We start from the raw sequence: 21307 nt of genomic DNA on the forward strand, positions 1-21307 counted from the left end.
TTGTGAAACCTATTTCTTTTAATGTGTATTGAGTATTAAGGGGGGAAATGTAGTTATAGAATAACACATTATAGTATGATCCTGATTTGTTTTGCTGTTTTTTTAATGAAATCACAAACCAGCACAGTGAGTGTGTAAAAACCTAAATGCAGAGAAGAAAGTTGGGAAGGGTAGACACCACACTGATCTCAGTGGTAACCTCTGGGGAGGAGAATAAAAGGAGAGCAGTGCTCACAGGGGCTTTGATAAATAGATAAAGCTATAGATAAAAACAGAATATAAAAGCTTTAAAAGGAAAACCAGCAAGGCAAAAAAAAATAATTTTTGTATCAAGAAAAGTGAAAGATACCAAAGACCATAGGAAGATGTTTCCGTTAAACAGAATATGAAAATTTTAGGTCTCCAAGGGCAACACGTAATATAATTTCTACTAATGTAATAATTGAATCTGGAAATAATTTTCAGTGATTTCCTTTATTATGCATGTAACTGAAAATGATTTAAATGGCAATAATTTGAACTGTAACTTTTAGTAATGAAAATATTGATCTTAGAGAATAGTAGGAAAAAAAGATCTTGTAAAGTAGACTTCAGCAGTGGAGCTATTGTAAGACTCTGCTAAAGTTTGTGCTTCGAGCACTATTATTATAATGTCCTCCCAATTCTTATTTTATAGTTAAAATTTAACTTTTGTACTCAAAGCCTTATTCTGGGGGTGTGCTCTTAAAGTCTATCTTTTATGCTAGAACTTAGAGATTTTTTAAAGGCAGTTTTCATGCCTAGTAAATTGGAATATGCTTCTTTTCACAGACCAACTCTACAAGAGGGAAGGAAAATCTTGATTAAAAATGGCCGACACCCTGTGATTGACGTGTTGCTGGGAGCACAGGATCAGTATGTTCCCAACAGTACAAATTTATCAGTAAGTAACACATGATGCCAGCAAATAAGTAAAAGATGGTAACACTGATCCAAACTTTCAAATACAAAATAAGTATTTTTATAATTTACTCAGGTTTTAACTTTGGCGTTAAATGTAGTAATCTTGGGCTGTAGTTTTATATTCACCACCAAGTGTGGAGTTGGTGTCATTTCCAATGAAAGATGATTGATAAATGGAAAGATGTAGCAATGAAAGGGTTAGTCTTAATTAGTTATCCTAGGCAACCCCTGTAAATATTTTTCATTTATAAATGCCCAAATATGCTAATAGGGTAGAATCATACCATAATTTTTGCAAATTTCTATTAGTGTTTAACATCATATGCTTTGTCCTGTCTTTCAATATTTTAAGATGTTCGGCAAAAGAATTGGAGATGCTTCAACTGATTTCAGTGATGAGAACTTTGTCATATGGGCTAGCATTCTGTCACGGAATGTTAATGATCCTAAAGATTTATTCATTTAACACATACTTACTGTATTCCTATTTAGTTTCAGGTAGTGAAGCAAGTATTAGGACAGAGAGTGGTAAGCAAGACAGAACTAACTATTCCCTGCCTTAAGGGTGCTGTGATCAAGCAAGAAGGTAGCCAGGCTGTTACAATACGTGATATATGAAACCACATTGTCCTGGGAGCATGTAGAAGGTCAACCTAACTTAGTGTAGAGGGAGCATCGAGGAAGGTTTCCTGGCGATGAGCTACTAATTGAAGAGGGAGGCAGTATAGGCCAGGGAAGTGGAGAGCAGTATACCAGGTCAAGGAACCAACATGGCAGAGGCTGGGAGTGAGGCAGAGCAGGGTGAATTCAGGGAAGTGAGAGATGTTGAGTGGTGTGAAGCGTAGGGTGTAGAGAAAGAGGGGTTCAGAAATAGGAGGCCAATTTGACCGTATGCCATGTTAAGGAATTTTGATTTTTTTTCCCTAAGGGATTGAGAATACCAGCAACAGAATGTTTGAGGCTGGGAACAAAGCAAACTTGTGGGATGGAGTGTGAGTGTATGTGCCTGTGCCTCTGTGTGTGTGTGTTTGTGTTACATAGAATTACAGTGTCAAAGACAAAGCATACACTAATTGAAGTGGTGCAAGCGTAGATTTTATAGAGAAAAGAGTCTGGTGTGAACGGAACTCAACTTCAGTTTGTGCAGAGGTGACTGGGTGTTGTAAAGGGAGAATGAGGGATTAGGAAGGAGGGATGGGATGGGAGGTGGAGGGGTATCTTGCAGATTCAAGGGAGTAGAAATGATAAGAAGCAGGAAAGGGGATTAGTTAATGTGAAACCCTTCTGGGTTTACTGACTGGCATCTGGAGCTTATGCCCTCATATAGAGAGTAGAAAGAAAGGGAGTGCTATCTTCTAGAATGTTTGCATTTTAAAGAGATGACCTCTTCTAAGTGGTGGAAGAGTTGCACCTCAAAGGGGCAGAGAAAGGATTTATAACTGTAAGCTTTCTGAAGTAATTGCTCTAAGAGGAGGTTCAGGGGCCTCTCTGCCTGTCATCAGGTTTTGGCTGGAACAAGCTGTAAATTTTCCTGCCAGTCTTGTACTTTTTCAGGTTGGAACTTAAAATGCGATTGGGATCACCCTAAGAACATGGCCATGAACTGTTAGAAACTATGCTAGTGTTGGTTCTGGTGTCTTAGTGGGAGGAGTAAACAAAATCATTTATGTTGAAAGTGTGGGTTTTTATAGGCCAAGGTTGAAGCCTGGTGTAGAAGAGGGCTCAGGAGGAGCCTGACTAGAGTTTGGTTAAGGTGAGAGCGTCTTTGTCGACATTGAGTGAAATAATCTGGTGGTGAGATCAGAGAATTAATATGTAGGGAGGAGTCAAGTGAGAGAGGTTGTTGTATCAGTGAATGAAGTGTCTGACTTTAGGATTTCGGAGGTAGTGCTCTTCTGGGAGAGAGCAAGTCCTAGGTATGGCCATGGAAGAGGAGTAGCAGAAGTGGAGAAGGTCTTTGGAGATGAAGAGATCAAGGAACAGAGTCTGGGAAAAAGTCACCTACATAAATGTTGAAGTCATCTAAGAGAACAGCAGCATTTGTAGGGGAAGCTGAAGGTGTTCTAGGTGTCAGAGATCCCAAGGGATGGAGACTGGTGACCTGGAAGTTTGTCGATGCCTGAAGTGAGGACAAGCAGAGGGCGTGGTCAGGTGCTAAAGAAACACATAAGAACACGTAAGAAAGAACCTCCGATCTCTGGGATATGTGTGGTAGGATGTGGCAGAAAGTTCAGCCTCCAAATGAAGTGAACAATAGCCAGGTTTCAGTTTAAGCCTGTTCAGAGGAAATGTTAAGCAAGGATATTAGAAATACAGAAGGATTTGGGAATTTTCAGAGGTCAGTGGGAGAATTGGGATGTAGTGCAGCAGCTAGAAATTAGGTCAGAGAAAGGAAGCCCAGAACAGCGAGGGAGTTGAGAACATAACAGAGTACTCCCTCTTGGGCTGTGAGCAAGGATGACAGCAGTGTGCACATGGTGAATTTGGCCACAAGTGTGGTGAGTGAAAGGAAATGCTTTCAGTTACGTTTAGTTTAATATTACATTTTGATGCAGCTAGGTTTGTTGGTAGTATATAACCTGATCCCCAAAGTCTATAAACTTGCTCATTCTCATTAAGGAATTTGTAGGAATTTGTAATTGACTTAATTTATCAAGCCAAGTTAACACTTCCTGATGCTTTATTGACTTTTAAAAGAAGACTGTGTGAATATAAGAATTTCTTTTTCAGTTGTCATAATACCAGTGGGGTATAGCTTTTCTTGAGAAAGTAATATAGTTGTAACATTTAATAACTTGGTTTATATTTTACTTATAAATCACTTAAACATTATTTCCTGTTACTGTTCCCATCCCCCAGCATGCCCACCAACTCGATCCCAAGTATGTTATCCTTGATATTGGTTTTTTTTTTTCTGTGCTTTTTCATTATTTTTTTCCTCTTTTGCTTTCTTTTAAAAATGTATTATACTATTTAATAAAGCAAGATTTGAGAACCTTAAATAGCCTTTTGCCTAATTATAAGAATGTTTTAAGGAAACATTAAACTTTTATATTTAAATTTTTACAAAATAAATGGAGTGATTTTTTTTCCAGTAGGCGCTTCAGAATATTCCAGAATATTCATTTCTTTTACATATGCTTTTTCTAACTTGAGTAGGAGTTGATATAGAACTGTTGCTATGGTGAAGTGCATTCTATTTTGCAGGGTATAAATTTATATATAGGGATAGTGTTGAAAAAGAACTTACTATGTAAAACTCAATTTAAAATATTTTATAGGTGTTAATTATAAAATATAGCCTGAAAATAATTTCCTGAAAGCCAAATGACATTGTTGCTTTTGATAATCATGTAATTTTAAGAAATGGTCTTTTGTACATGTGATTATAAGTGTACTTTTCTGGATTCTGTGTTATGTGAACTTATTATAGTCCTTCTGAACAAGCCAACTTTCTGCCTACTTTTCTTCTCTGTTTTAAGAATACTCTTCACATTTCATAATCTGGCATTTATTTTGAATTTTTATTAGCATTATTTTATGAATATTTTGTTCTTAGAGATTTTGACACACTTTATGTCAGTATTGTGCTTGAGGTCAGATTACACAGAAGAAAGAGACAGAATACCTCCCTGATCTGGTGGAACACACACCCAATTAAATTAACACTAATACTTACAAAGGCCATGAAGGAACTAACAGATTACATGGTAGAAAAATTGGCACCAAACTTGAACAGGCATTTCAAAGTAGAGGATATCCAAATGGTCCCTAACAGACTAACATTTTTTTGACCTGCTATATATTAGCTTTTCTAGAATACAAGAATATAGCAAAGGATTAGAGAGGAACTGTGAACTTTGAGGTGTTTGGGGGACCCTGGATGGAAATCCTAATGTGAAGGTGGATAGATGGATATGAAGACCATGAGAGTGGTCTGAGCTAGAGTTACAGATTTTAGAATGAGCATGACATATGTACAGGAGTTTTGATTCTGGATCTGTCAGGGAAATTATATGAAAATGTAAAGAAGGCTGATGAAAAGGCCTTCTCAGGCATTAACACTGAAGGCATAGTTTTACTAAAAAAAAGTAGGTTTAAATGAGAACTTTTTAAGAATCTTTTTTTTTTTATTTTAAGGTTACTTATTTACTTATTTGAGAGGGAGATAGTAAGAGAGAGAGAGAGGACAAGAAGGGGCAGCAGCAGAGGGAGAGGGAAAAGCAGACTCCCTGCTGAGCAGGGAGCCTGACTCGGGGCTCGATCCCAGAACCCTGAGATCATGACCTGAGCCAAAGGCAGACGTTTAACCGACTGAGCCACCCAGGCGCCCCAAACTTACTCTTTTAAACATATTTACCCTACCTCATTTTCAGAATTCAGAGTTACAGTTTAATCTGAAGATCACACTTGTTACAATGGTAACCACCTGCTACTGTACATTCCTTTCTATCCTGTGGGACCTAGCTCTGTTGCATCTTCTAGGAAACCTCAGTTTGACTTTTCCAAGCAGAATTGAAAGGAATACTCTCTTACATCCTCTTTTTGTTTCCTTCCCTGATTCACGACATAATGTGAATATTTGTAGACTCAGCAGCGCGGGATCTCCCAGCTCCATCTTGCCCGTCTCCGGTGTATTTCTCCATTCTGCAGACACAGGGCTTTTCCTAACCTCTCCTAACACTCTCCATTTAAAATCATGCTGAAAATTCCAGCCATATAGTTCCCAAGTTGCTGTTCTTCTGGGACTTGGCAGATGGTATTCCCTCTGCCTAGAATGTCATCTTTGCCCACACCATCCACTCCTGCCTCACACACACCCACCACCCAACCCACCCCACCCTCTAGCTCCTGCTGTTCTTGAAGTCTTGTCTTGGATGTCAGTTTCTGCACTGAGCCTTTCCTAACCAATGCTGGGTTGGGTACCCTGTCACTTACCCATAACACTCATATTTCTCCCCATTTTAGTACTTAACCAGTAAATTATAACTGCCTTTGCTTGGGGTTCCCAGTGCACTGTGAATTTCACAAGAACAGAATGGACTTCTCTGGTTTAGTGGTAATCCACTGTCAGTCACAGTTCTCTTGCACTTAGCAGGCACCTGATCATATTTGTTAAATAAACAAGGATTAGCCACAAGCCTTGAACAGTTTTCAAATCTTAAATTTTTGCCTTTTTTCCGCCACAAAATGTTATTTTTCAGGATGTTATATGGGAATATCACGATTTACTGAATAATTATACTGTAGAAGTAGAAGGGAAATTAGGAATCATTTAGTGTAACCACTTCTTCTTACTTATGAGGAAACAAGGCCCAGAAAAGGGAGAGTTGACATGCCAGAGGTTACCCAAGTTGATTGGTCTTGAATCGTCTCCCAAAACACAACAGTATTCTAGGGCAAGCCAGTGCTTTTCAATCTTTTTCACTCTGCAGCACACCTTGAAAATGATAAGAGTTTGGGCCGCCGGGGTGGCTCAGTCGGTTAAGTGTCTGCCTTTGGCTCGGGTCATGATCTCAGGGTCCTGAGATTGAGCCCCGCGTCAGGCTCCCTGATCAGTGAAGAGCCTGCTTCTCCCCTACCTCTGCTGCTCTCCCTGCTTGTGCTCACTTGCTCTCTTTCTGTCAAATAAAATCTTTAAAAAAAGAAAGAAAAAATGATAGTTTGATGGTACGCTGGAATGAAAGGAAAAGGAGAAGGTTGCTCGGAGCCAAAGACGTCCGCCTAGGGCTCTGGCTGCCCCAGCCCCACCTTGAGAATTAGGAGGTCAGCTTCTTAGCGTCCCTGTAACCCATGAGGCAGACGAAGACATAGTGTGCCAAGACATCCTGCTTGGGAAACGCCACTGTGATCCACTGCAGTCTCAGGACTGTTGACTTACTAAACGAAATGACTTTCTAATGGATGGATTTTTGATAGCGACTAAAGTTGGAATTTTAGTTTGTGTTTTTTGTTTTTAAAGATTTATTTATTTATTTATAAGTAAGTGTTATTTATTTATAAGTAAATGTTATTTATAAATAAATGTTATTTATTTATAAACAAGTATTATTTATTTATAAGTAAATGTTATTTATAAATAAATGTTATTTATTTATAAATAAGTGTTATTTATTTATTTATAAATAAATGTTATTTATAAATAAATGTTATTTATATGGGGCTCAATCCCAGGAGCCTGGGATCACGACCTGAGCTGAAGGCAGACACTTAACTGACTGAGCCACCCAGGCGCCCCTGTTTTTTGTTTTTAATGTAAATAATATAAATTCCCCTTATTGGGAGAGAGAATGGGAAAATTGTGGCTGACAGCTTCTCGATTTGTGGAAGGGAAGAAAATGAGTTGAATGTGCAAAGCAGGAAGTTTCCCAGGAAGTACTTGAACCCTGTGAATCTCTGTGGCCAAAGGGAAGTCCACAGCCCAGCTCTTGTGGAGTGGGACTGGGTGGACACCAGAATCCTGGCACTGTGTGGCACATAGTAAGTGCTGACATATTTGTTACATGAATGATGCTTGAAACTGTTAAAGATGAGGGAGTACTAGATGGGACCAAGGATCACCAACTTCCCATTTCCTCCCTTCTCCCAGACAAATTCTTCTAGCTACCCCAGAAATGCTTGGTTTGGCTATATAAAAGTAAGACTGATTGTACTAATATAAGCTGTTGACTCTTTGTCCCTAATTACCAAGCAGACTAACAATAATGCATACCATAAAAATATGTCTGAGTATTAAGTTTAATTTGATTCTGTGCCTGGATTATTCTCAGAGATTTTGCTATAAATGTATTTTTCGCATAGCATGATCATGGGATCATATTGTTAAAAAATAGAGGAAACAGGTGGTGCCTGGGTGGCTCAGTCATTAAGCATCTGCCTTCAGCTCAGGTCATGATCCCAGGGTCCTGGGATTGAGCTCCGCATCGGGCTCCATGCTCCGCGAGAAGCCTGCTTCTCCCTCTCCCACTCCCCCTGCTTGTGTTCCCTCTCTCGCTGTGTCTCTCTCTGTCAAATAAATAAATAAAGTCTTAAAAAAAAATAGAGGAAACATCAGTGGCATTTGAACATTGTTTTCTGTTAATTCTCTTCCCTGGTGCCCATTCCTACTTCTGACACAGTGAGATAAAGAAGGATATTTTGTATGATAACTGCTTACTTTTTAAAGTGTTCTGACCTAGATTGCTGTCTTTGCCCAGAATGTTCCTTCTTCTGTCTTCCTGTCTTGTAACCCATCTCCACTGATGGAACTCCTGCTCATCCCTCATGACCCAAAAGATACTACTGCCTCCTCAGAGCCTTCACCATTACTCTGGCCAGAAATAATCTCTTTTATCTTAGCACTTTTTCTTTGTTCTGTTTTTAAAGCTCTTATCACATACCACTTGTTGGTACATAGAGGTAGTGGGAGAGTTGATTGGAGGAGTAAATTCAAATCTTAGTTAGTTGTTATTTTATTATCATCTTGGATAGACCACTGTACTCTTCAGTTTCTTCATCCATAAAAGGAGGGGATTAGGTTGAGTAACAACTAGCTTTCTGTGGAATGTAAAGTGGACAGCATCCAGGCATCAGAAGGATTTGGACCCTTTCCTTAGCATGTCAGCATACAGCTTGTACTCTTCTCCAGCCTCATTATCCCCCTTTCTGTTTGTAGTTCCCCTTGGGTTAAAAGTGCAAGGATTTGGCTAAGAGCTTCTCTGGAGGAGGCTTTCACTAGGGAGTCTCTTACTGTAACCTGTTATTGATTGACATTTTCAGGGAATAAAACACTTTGAAACTGCCAAACTTTTTCAGCATTCTGCAGCTATTATAAAAATAGCTCTACCATGAGTCTTTCTTGAAGACAGATGTCAATATCTGTACCTGTCAAGGAAGGAAGCCTTTTTTGTAGAAAATTAGCTGATGCCCAAGTCTAGAAATGAACGTGTGACAATTTTAGTGTTTTATTTTATTTTATTTTATTTTATTTTATTTATTTTATATTTTATTTTATTTTATTTATTTTATTTTTTTATTTTATTTTATTTTGTTTTATTTTATTATTTTATTATTTTATTTTATTTTTTTGCTGGGCGTCTCCTGACCTCAGGGATATTCTGACTGACCATCACTGTAGTGTACCCAGCGGTGGACCCACGGATGCTTGCCCTGCCCTAGAGCAGCTCTTCTTGGATCTAGCAGTGACTGTGACTCCCTGTCATTGAGCCAGGGATTCCCTGTGAGACATCTGTCAGGGGATGATCTTCACTTATCATCCCCGTTCTGCTACTTAGTAGCTCCATGTTACTGGGCAAGGTCCTTAGATTCCCCAGGCCTGTTTCCTCGCCTATAACATGGGAAAACAGTAGTACTTGTATGACCCTGTGAGACTGTTGTGAGGACAAAATGAGGTGATGCCTATACAGTCGTTAGCACAGTTACCTGTGGCACTTGTTAGCTGTGGTTTTTTTAATGATACCTTAAAATTTGCCTTTTGTGTTTTCATCTCCACTTCTTTTCTCTCCACAGAAGACAGCATTCAGTGTGGAAATTGATTAGTTATTTCAAAACATACTGGTTTAGATTCAGTGTTTGATTCTTGGTACATAATACTAAGATCTTATTGACTGTTGCTGTCCAGATAGACATCACTAGTACTGAGGTAAAAACTTGAAAGTTTGAAGTCTAGCTTCTGCAAAGGTTTATTCAGGCAGTAGGTGCTGTCCAGAAACAGTCCCCTTGGTACATTACTTCAGTGTTGGTTTATTGTCATTCATCCATCCATCCATGTTTTTTTTTTTTTTTTTTAAGATTTTATTTATTTATTTGAGAGAGAGAGCACAGCGGGAGGGAGAGAAGCAGGCTTCCCGCTGAGCAGGGAGCATGACGCGGGGCTCCATCCCAGGACCCTGGGATCATGACCTGAGCCGAAGGCAGACGCTTAATGACCGAGCCACCCAGGTGCTCCCATCTATGTTTTCTTGAGAACTTGCTCTGTGTGCGGCATCATGCTCAGTGCCCAGCACAGGTGTGGGCACCATCTAGGCTGTCCAGTTTAATGCATCCCCGGGAAATTCAGTAGGCTCCAGAATGGGTAAAAAGGTGGTTTTTGCCAACTTTCAGCTTCTGGCTATTCTGTTGGAATGCTTACTTGTCCTAACTGGTTTTCCAGATAGATTTAATGTGTTTTTCACATCTGGGACCTTTTGATGTGTGGTGCCTCCAATACATATGATCTGTGCTGAAAGGTAGATGCACACATGAATATACGAGATTCTTTTTTTTTTCTTTAGATTTCATTTATTTATTTATTTATTTATTTGACAGAGACACAGCAAGAGAGGGAACACTAGCAGGGGGAGTGGGAGAGGGAGAAGCAGGCTTCCCGCGGAACAGGGAGCCCGATGCAGGGCTCGATCCCAGGACCCTGGGATCATGACCTGAGCCAAAGGCCGACGCTTAACGACTGAGCCACCCAGGTGCCCAATATATGAGATTCTTGATCATTTCCTCACTTACTGTGTCATCTTGGGAACTGTAGAAGAAAGGGAGTCACATATTCCTGACTCGTTTCTAGAGAGAATGCAAATGATTTTTTGATCTGTAAGGGTGGTGAATATCCCTGTTGTGGTGCCTTTCGCTGGTATTTATTAAGTGCCTTCTTTTTGCCAGACCTTGTTGTAGTCAGTAGGGATGAACAAGATGACATAGTTCCTCTCGTGGGAGCTTACTTTCTAGCAATGACATTGGTAATAAGTAAACAAGAAAATTAAGGAAATTTCAGAGAGGGATAAAAGGATAAAAAGTATAAAGAAAATAAAATGGGGGTGCCTGGGTGGCTCAGTCGTTGGGCGCCTGCCCTCAGCTCAGGTCATGACCCCAGGGTCCTGGGATCGAGCCCCGCATCGGGCTCCCTGCTCGGCGGGAAGCCTGCTTCTCCCTCTCCCTCTCCCCCTCCCCCTGCTTGTGTTCCCTCTCTCGCTGTGTCTCTGTCTGTCAAATAAATAAATACAATCTTAAAAAAGAAGAAAAGAAAATAGGTTAACATCATAGAGTAGGACAGGTTAGAGGGGCTTAAGGTAGTTGAGGGTCAGAAAAGGTCTCTCCTGGGAGCTGATGTTTGAGTTTGGACTTGAATGACAAAAAGGATCTAATCTCAGGAAAGAGCATCCCAGATGGAAGGAACGGCTATGGAAAGGCCTGAAGGCAGAAATAGAAGAAGAACATAAATCCAGTCTGGCTAGTGCTGAGTTAACATGTGGAGGGTGAGAGGAGATTAGGCCAGACAGGCCGGCATGGTCTCTAGGCCATGGTGAGGAGTTGAGGCTTTAGTATTAGTACACTGTGGAGCTATTTGAGGGCTTTTAGCGGGAGACAAATTCTGTTTTAATTTTGAAGACAATCTGACTGCAAGGTAGAGAATGATCTGTGGGCAGAGAAGTAGAGAGACTAGTCAGGATCCACTGCAGTGGCCCCCCAGAATGGTGGCAGTCAAGATGGAGACAAGAGGTACCAATGCATCTCAGAATACCTTCGGATTCTTCAGTCTCTTTTTCCCCATTAGTATTTACTAGAATGTGCCCAGTATATAGTCTATCTCCCATTGGAGGTATAAATATTAGTGCTTACTAGCAAAGCAGCCACTTTATTACCTACAAATAGTTGAGTTGAAAGCATTTCCCTCCTTAAATCTTCCGAGTTAGATCTTGTCTGAACTCTTCAGATCCTGGAGAGGCCTGGAAAGACCACTTCCACAGAAGGGACAGCACATCTGACTGGGGTCACTGTGTACCATTTTTCCCAAGTACTTCGTGTAAGTGAATTCCACAGCTTCCCCTCTTTGATTCAACCCAGAGCCACCTACTCTGTGTCATATGCCTGAATTTGGACATAGTATTTTTCAGAGGGTCATAGAATGTGAGGGTGAGAAATCATTTAATTCAACTCCCTCATTTTAGAATTGAGGAAACTGAGACCTCAAGAGCTATCTTGACCTGTCAGGACCCTGTCAAATTTTTGATTCCCATTGGATGAAGACACTGAATCGAGCAATAATTATAAATACTCTTATCTTTCAAGGCATTGGAAGAAAGAAGGTTTCTACAAGATAAAGGGTCTATATTTTTATATTTTTTCCTCATAGGTTTCCTAAATTACTTATTTAATAAATTTTTTTGTTTGTTTCTGCACTTCCATCACCCAACCCCATTGCTCATTAGGTTTGGTAATTCTGCTTCAGGCGGTTCCACCAACAATGCCTTTACGGTTCAGGGCCTCCTCGTGGCACATGTAACCCTTCTGTGGGTTATTCTATCTTATGTTACACTCTTTTACTTTCTAGTATGTGGGGCTTTTTATCTAATATTCTATTTTTATGTAAATATGCTGGAAGTCCAAATAACAAGATGTCATTAGGAAGTTATGTAAATTTTTCCTAAATATATTAATGGATTTATAAAGAGTTGTTTGATGGCTCATGATGATTATTCATGAAATAAATAATTAAATCTTAAGATAATGCATTTAAGTAACTTTTAGCTACCTAATGTTTCAAACAAATGAAAAAGTATAGAAAACAGTAGAACAGACACCCATTTACCCTTCCCTCAGATATCATAAAGAATGACCGTTTGTGATATGAACTTTAGATTTATTTAAAGTAAGTAAAGTGTTACAGATCTAGCTAAGGTTATACATAATTGATTGCTCTCCCTTTTCCTCCCCCTTCACTTCCTTATCTGATTGATAACCATTATCCTGATGTTACTTGTTATCCTTATACATATTTTTATTCTTTTATATAATATTTTAACACTATATAATTTTGTGTATTTTTAAAATGTACATAAATATGGCACGTTGAACCTGTCATATGCTATTTTGTAAATTATTGTTTTCATAATTGTACAAAGTAGATGTATTCATTTTCCTAATGAAAGACAGTTAGAGTGCTTTTTTTGTCTATTATGAATACAAACAGTACTAGAGTGAGCGGTCTTATAAATATCTTTCTGAGTACTGTGTATTTTTCTAGGGTAGACTCCTAGAAGAGGAATTGCTTGGGTCATGTAGACTGGTATACAGAATCTTTAACTTTACTAGGCATTTCCAAATTGCTGTCCATATACTTCCAACATGCTGCATAAGTAGACTTTTAAGCCTTTTGATGATATGATGAATGTGAAAGTGTCTTTCAAAAATTATTCCTTGAAAAATTTTCACTGTTTCCTTCATTTGAATGTTAGGGATAGCTTATAGGTCCCTTGAAAAATCCTGCGATTACATTTTCCTGATTAAGAATATGTTTTTGGCCTTGAGTGTTTCTTTTTCTGTAAATATCCTATTCATGTCCTTTGCCCACTTTCCCATTGTTTTGGTGTTTTTACTGTGTAGGAGTACTTCTTCTTTATTTTAGACCTTTTCATTTTGTGTTTGGTGACTTAATAGAATTTTTAAAAAAGTTAATAGATTTATAGATTTATATTTTTTGTGTTGCTTTTCCTATCTTGTTCAATAAATCATTCTCTGCCTTGATGTCATTAAGCTGTACTTCCATGTTTCCTTCTAAAAGTTTAAAGTTTGCTTTTCACAGTTAATTCCCTTATCTAGATTCAATTTGGGGCCTCTGTGTGAGATTCAGGCCTAACTCTCTTTTTTTTTTTTTTTTTACATGGGTACCTGGTTGTCTCACCATGGTTTATTGAATATGGCAATTAATTTTTTTTTTTTGCTTGTTTATAATCCTATCTCTGACCTATACCAAGCCCTTTATGTATTTTCTTTTGTCATGTTCTTTTAAAGTTATCTTGACCATTTCTGGGGGGGTTATCTTTCTTTTGATTTGTAGAAGTTTTTTTATGTATACTGGATTTGAGTCTTTGAGAAATATATAATACATATAATCTTTTATTCTGTAGCTTTTCATTTCCTTAATGGCATCTTTTGGTGAATAGCATTTGATTTTAATATACTTCAATTTTTTTTTTAAGATTTTATTTATTTATTTGACAGAGAGCACAAGCAGGGAGAGCGACTGGCAGAGGGAGAGGGAGAAGCAGGCTCCCCACTGAGCAGGGAGCCCGATGCGGGGCTCCATCCCAGGACCCTGGGATCATGACCTGAGCCGAAGGCAGACACTTAACTGACTGAGCCACCCAGGCGCCCAATGTACTTCCATTTTTAAATCTCCTTTTATAGTTAATTATGATTGGTGATCTGTTAAAGAAATCTTTCTCTACCCCAAGGTCATATATTATTGTCCAGTAATCCTGTTTTTTTATCTGTCAAACTATAATCTACCTGGAATTGATTTTTGTTTATGATGTAAGTTAGGGGTCAGGATTTCTTATTTTTCTATGTAGACATCCTTTTGACCAAACACCATTATTCAAAAGGCCATCCTTTTTCTACTGTGCTACTGTGTCCGCTTTGTCGTAAGGCAAGTTAACTGTATACACATCAATCTATTTCTGTGCTTTTTTCTTAAAGATTTTTATTTATTTGTGAGAGAGAGAGTGTGAGCAGAGGGAGGAGCAGAGGGAGAGGGACAAGCAGACTCTGCGCTGAGCGCAGAGCCCTATGCACAGAGCTCGATCTCACGACCGGAGATCATGACCTGAGCTGAAACCTAGAGTCAGATGCTCAACGGACTCAGCCACCCAGGCGCCCCAGTCTGTTTCTGTTTTATTCCACTGTGGGTCTTTGTGCCAGAACCATAGTAGTTTATTTATTACAGCATTATAATATTGAGCCTTTCAGTCCATGAACATCATATATTCTTTCACTTAATTAGGTGTTCTTTAATTTCTTTCAAAAATATTTTGTAGTTTGCTGTGTAGAGATCTTGCTCATTTCGTTAGATTTATTCCTAGGTATTTGATTTCTTTTGATACTGTGGTAAATTGTATCATTAAATTTTCTATTTTCAGTTACTAATTGCTAAAATCTAGAAATAAAGTTGACTTTTGAATACTGACCTTCTATCCAAAGATCTTGCTTTAATTCATTTATTGATTATAATAATTTTTATAGCCTTCTTTAAATTTTCTGGGAACATAATCATGACATGTAGGAATAATGACAGATGTATTATTTTCTTTCCAATGATTGTACCTTTTATTTCCTTTTCATGCCCCCCTTTTTTTTTAATGAGTAGATACTGAATTTTATCAAATGTTTTCTCTGTGTCTTTGGAGATCATCTGATTTATCTTCTTTATTCTCTTAATGTGGTGAATTACATTGATTGGCCTTTGAATATTAAACCCACCTTACACTCAAAAATTCTAAATGTTATGTAGCTTTGGATTGGTTTATTAATATTCTAAGGAGTTCTACGTATATATTTATGGATGAAATTGGCCTGTAATTTTTCTTTCTTGTGATGTTCTTGTCGGGTTTTTGCTATCAGGATTCAGTTGGATTTTTTAAATGTTTTGGTGAGAGTTGCCCTTGTTCTGTTTGTAGAAGAGTTTTCGTAAGATAAGTGCTATTTCTTATATATTTGCAAGAATCAGTGGAGAAATTATCTGGGTTTGGAGTTTTTCTTACAGAAGGGCTTTTAATTACAGATGTAATTTCTTTAATAGATACAGGATTATTCAGATCATCTATTTCTTGTATCATTTTTGACAATTTTAAAAAAGCTGTTCATTTTATTTAAATTTTTGAAATATTTGGTTAGGTCACATATTCGGTTGTTTACAATAGGTTTATTATTTTTAAATCTCTGTAGGAGAATAAATTTTATTTTATCATTTTTATCATTCTATTCATGCGAAGTTTCTTTCTTTGCTTTCACTGTGCTAAGCTCTTTTTGTTCCGAGAAACATAGATTCACTCAAGTTCGTTCAAGTAATGGAGACATATGATGCTCATTTTAAAGCTACCTGCCATAAGAGAAAGGAATCACAGGGAGAGCAAATCTCTAGTACAGCTTGGCTTTAGTGAGACTGGAAATGTCTGGTTAATTTAGGATATAAGGCAACTTTAGAGATGGAAATGGTTTTCTTTTTATCCCCTCAATAGTAAGACTTTACAGTGTTTTAACTCCGAGACCCTCATTATTGGCATGAAGTTTCTCACCCCTCTGGACTCTCCTCTGCTTTTCCTTCCTTTTCATTGCTAACTCCCCCTTTTACTCCCTGGTCTATGTAATTTTTCTTCATACCTTTTGTTTCCTCATAACTTCTTATTCATGGTCCCCAGTGCTTTGTGGCTTTGTTCTGTGTTCCTCCAGTTTGAATCAGTGCATGGTACTCAGTTTAAACCCCCAAGAGATGATTTGATTAGTTTCAGAAGCCCTCTTATGTTAGGCCACCTCTAGGGCTGTTGGTAGGTTACACAGTGGCCGCTCTTGACCAGGCAGGTATTAACCAGTGTGGTGGGTTCACAGAGCACATGGATGCCTCGGGCTCACTCCTCTGCAGAGGGCTACAGCTGGACAATTTCCCTTAGGATGAGTCTATATGTGGCAAGTACTGTAATTGGTTAATAGAGGCAAGTTCTAGAAATTAAATTAGTACAAGTGTTTGAGCTTTTCTGCCTCCTTTCTATGCTCTGGTGAAATGCCAGTGAAAAATGCTGATAAAGCTGATATCTAGAATTTGGTACTATAAACCTCTTTAGTAGTCATCCATCACTGAGACAATTCTTGTGCTACCAACCCACATTAGGGCCTTGAGCAATTAGCTATATAATGTGTGTAGTTTTAGGATGGATAAATGGAAATCGATAGATTTTAAATGTAAGCAATATAAAAAACACACACAGAGGCAGATTAATGAATATTTAATGAGAAAGCCATAGTAGTTATCTCATTTACTTGCTCCGTTTTGTTTCCTTTTTCATATGCAGAAATAATCCTGTGCGTTGCTCAGAATTGACTGTTCTGCAGTTACACAGTTCAGGTTGAAGACAAGGAGGTCCTCCTTCCCTTTGTGATACTTAATTGGTAACATATTTAAATACCAGAAAGCCATCTTTTGCCTAATGCATTCCCATTTATGGACCAAATTATAGATATTACATAAAAGCCCTTTGGGTACAATAAGTGAAATTGCTTTTTAATTTTCTAGGGGGATTCAGAGAGAGTAATGATAATCACTGGACCAAACATGGGTGGAAAGAGCTCCTACATAAAACAAGTTGCATTGATTACTATCATGGCTCAGATGGGCTCCTACATTCCTGCGGAGGAAGCAACAATTGGAATCGTGGATGGCATTTTCACGAGGTAAAAACATTAGTTCTATTTGAATATATTTCTGAAAATAAAGCAAGCCCACATTGTCACATGAACTTTCTGTGTACATATTTAGATGAATAGATTTGCTCTTAAAATATTTAAAGCTTAGGAGCGTAAAGAAATCATTTCATCATGAATATTAATACCAGAAGAGACCAAGGAGAGCATTTTGTCCAGTTATTTTCAAGTTATTTTTAGTTACTGAGTTCTTTAACAATCTTACATAAAAGATGAATATTTAAACAGAAAAGCAGATCTGCTCTGCCTGAGTCAGAGTGGAAGGCTTGCAGACTTGCCTGGATAGACTCTGCGGAGAACAGTCTGGAAACCAGTCCACTCTCCTTGTTTTATAGGTGGGGGACTGAGAACAGACTGAAAAGGACACTGGCCCAAGATAATTTAATTCATATTCTTTTTTTTTTTATTCTAAGAACATTACCTACAACCAACTAGGTCTTACCCTTAATTTATAAACCCAAATTGCATGTCATATTAGGAATATGGGTGAAGTACCTGGTCTCACTAATAGAAAAATCATAGTTTAATCTGTTTATTCAGATTTATCAGTTCTTAAAGTATTATATTTCTTGCATGTACACTTTTGGAAAAATCAAATATAGTCTATATGTGTGTAGTCAGGCTTTGTGTATAAGTGATTTATTGTCTAGCTGCATATTTATATGATACTTGACTTTGGAATTACATCAGAATATATCACATGTTGATATTGATGCACCTGAGTAGACATTAAAATACTTTACCTTAAGAGCTTGGTTTTTAGTCTGAGAGAGAGCAAAGCAAAGAGACCTAAATTCTTTTTGATGCCATATCACAAACAGATGTTACTTTGATCTACATATATTTGTAGATCAACTCAGTATAAGAAATTTAAGGAATCTGTCTTTACTTTTTAAATTGTCATTAATTTTCTATTTTGTAAAAAAAAAATGTGTGTGTATGTATGTGTGTGTGTGTGTATATATATATTTTATTTTGGTTACATTATTAGGGAGAGTGACAGAAATTTAACAAAGAGAAGAAAGATTAAAAGGGGAAGAGAAAAATAAAAAGAAAGAAAAAGACTTCTTGGGCAAAGTAAGGTGATTTGTCTGAAAGAGAATCTTGTTAGTGAGCAGAATGTCAGTTACAGATGTTTTTAGATACAAGTAATAGAAAAGAAAATAAGAGTTTACTTTTCTCATACAGCGAGAAGGCTTGGGGTGGGCTGCTGCTTCTGCTGCTTCTGTGGTTCTGCAGTTTTGTTGGCCTTTTCCTCATAGTTGCAAGATAGTCGCTGTGACTCCAGACATCACATCACATGAGGAAAAAGGAAGACAGAATGCCACAGTTCCCCCCAACACATACACCTTTCCCTCCACCCCCAGGAAATCAGTACCTTTTCAGAAGCCTCCCAGAAAACTTCCACTTATATTTCATTAACCAGACCTATGTCTCATGGCTGTAATTGCAAGGGAAACAGAAAGTAAGAATTTGCTTTTGTCCAGCTTTCCTCAGGGAGTTAGGCAAGTGTTTGGGAATGGATTCAAAGGTAATCAGAAAATCGTTTTTGCCTAGAAAAAATGAATTCGGTGATAATAAAACAGCTAAACTTTATTATAATAATAACATATTTGAAATAGTAGTGTAACAAATATTTTTAGCAATGTATAGGGACTGCCCTATGCCCTCTATATTAAATACTTTGTATAAAGTACATTCCACGATAGCAAGTATAAGCCTTCTGAAAAAGGACAAACCACTTTTGGGTATTTCTTCATTTTCATTTATTCATTCATCCAACATATACTAACTTAGCATCTAACACATGACAGGCACTGGGACTACAATGCAACCATAGTTTCTGTTCCGGTAAAACTTACCTGGTGGAGAAGATCAGCATTAACCAAAAAAATTGAAAAAAAAAAAAAAAAGTGAAATTGTAGCTGTGACAAGTCTACAAAGGCTATGTACAAGATGCCGTGACAGCCTGTGAAACTGGGGTATGATCTGGACAGGGCAAGGCTTCCCTTAGCAAGTGATTCTTGAGGCTTGTCTGAAGGGTGAGCTAACTTATCAAAGGAAGAAAGAGCATTTCAGACAGAGGAAGCATGTGTGCAGAGTCCCTTAGCATTTTTTAAAAAATCGTAGTTAAGGGACTGAAGAGTGATTCTGTATGGGAGCATTATTCTATATGAAGCTGAAGAATAGGTAGGGGCAAGTTACACAGAGTGTAGAGTGTTAGGAGTTTATCCTAAGCTGTGGAAAACCGTTAAAGGGTTTTAAGCAAAGCTTGGCATGATCACATCTACATTGACTACAATGCCCAGAATGTTTGGAGAAAGGACACAGTAGTACCCTTATCAGTAATGGTCTTAGAGGTATCAGTAGTTTGGATGAGGTTTGTGGTGTTAGAGTGGAAAGGAATCGCATTTGAAAGGTGTTCAGGAAGTAAATCAACAGGGCTTGGTGATAGAAGGGAGATGCAGCTGAGATAAATGGAGTTGTCAGATGACAGTGGTTTGTGCATCTGGTTGGACAATGCTGGCATTTACTGGAAGAGGGTTATTTTCTTTTTTCCACAGATCCTGACTTTATTTTTATATGTAGTAAGTAGAAATACTCTGAGACATTTGAGGGGAGCTGTCGTAGAGACACTTGTGTATAGAGAGTCCAGAGGGAGAGATGAAAGGTAATGATACAAATTTGCTGTGAGACATTTTTGTATAAGTGGTAAGTTAAGTCTTGGGTGTGGGTGAGATCATCTCAGCAGAGAGGATAGTAGAGAAAATAGTGTTCTAAGACTGAGCTTTAAGAATGCCAACATGTCATCGATGAGTAAGATGATAAGCTAGAAAAACTGACGGGGACAAAAACCAGGATGTGACATGGTCAGGGGAAAACTCCTCCAAGGAGAAAGGAAGTGGCCAGCAGCCCAGAGCAGTCAGGTGAAATGAAGCCTGAAAAGTCAACTTTGATCTTGACAAAATGGTGGTCATTAGTGACGTTAGCAAGAGCTGTTTTGTTTGTTTTTTTAAAAAGATTGATTTATTTGTTTTAGAGAGCATGAGTGGCGGGGACAGAGGGAGAGGGAGAGAGAATCTCAAGCAGGCTCTGCACTGAGCGCAGAGCCCGATGCAGGGCTCAGTCTCATGACCCTGAGATCATGATATGAGCCAAAACCAATTGTACGATGCCCAACCAACTGCGCCACCCAGGCACCCCAGGAAGAGCAGCTTTGGTGGCATGGTGGGACCATACTCCAGTTAAAGACAGTAAAGGAGTGAGTGAGAGCTCAAGAAATAGAGTGTCTGGGTGTCACCAGGCAGCTTGGCTGGGAGGGGGAGGTGAGAGATCCAGTGAGGGACTTGTTTTGTTTGTTTTTGAATGGCAGACTTGAACATGTTTTAGTGGAATATCCAGGGGTATATGTTATACCCATAAATTTATGATTTAAAAAATGCATTGATTACCTTGGAGGATATTAGAGTAAGTTAATAATGATATTTACAACAAAAAAATCATTAATCACTTTGGAGAATGAAAATTGAAAAATAAAGAGACTATCAAGCAGCTATTCTCTTTCCACACAGATGATGAGAGGAAGTTTCTCATTGTAGAAGTAGCCCAGCTAATAAGCAAAGAAGGAACGATAGAAGTAGAGCATCACCCTTTTTTGCAACCCCTCCAAGGGTGGAGTTTTTCCAGAGAAGTGAATGAAAAAGCAGAGGGAGTTTAAGAGTTAGCATGTGGGGGCACCTGGGTGGCTCAAGTTGGTTAAGCGTCTGTCTTCGGCTCAGGTCATGATCTCAGGGTCCTGGGATCAAGTCCCACATGAGGCTGCTTCTCCCTCTGCCTCTGCCGCTCCCCCTGTCAAATAAATAAATAAAATCTTTAAATCTAAAAAAACAAAACAAAACAAAACAAACAGTTGGCAAGGGTATGTTGGGAATAATGGACCATGGAACGTCAACAAAGAAGAGGGCCCAGGGGTAAGCACCGTGGTAGGTGGGCTAGAGTCCTGAGAGCTTTGAACAGCAGTTGTAGAGGTGCTGCGTGAGCCAGAGTGGGCAGCTTTTGAGGTGAGACAGTTCATGTCTCTGATGAAGTCCCAGATGTGCCCCTGGTGCTGGACGGCTGAGGT

The 21307-nt window shown here is 38.5% G+C and overlaps 1 protein-coding gene across 5 annotated transcripts in view; it reads left to right on the forward strand.

The window, feature by feature from the left end:
- Window positions 1-21307, forward strand: part of MSH3 (mutS homolog 3) — a 178479-nt gene that overhangs the window by 120199 nt on the left and 36973 nt on the right. For all 5 annotated transcript variants that reach the window (XM_028114541.2, XM_028114539.2, XM_028114538.2 and 2 more), the window contains exons 19-20: window positions 811-922; window positions 16997-17154. In XM_028114541.2, coding sequence (XP_027970342.1) covers window positions 811-922; window positions 16997-17154 — 270 coding nt within the window. The remainder of the gene's footprint in view (window positions 1-810; window positions 923-16996; window positions 17155-21307) is intronic.

This window comes from Eumetopias jubatus, unplaced genomic scaffold, assembly GCF_037043125.1.
Source record: "Eumetopias jubatus isolate StellerSeaLion01/CBP00866 unplaced genomic scaffold, mEumJub1_p1.0 scaffold_5, whole genome shotgun sequence".
Classification (NCBI taxonomy): Eukaryota; Metazoa; Chordata; class Mammalia; order Carnivora; family Otariidae; genus Eumetopias; species Eumetopias jubatus.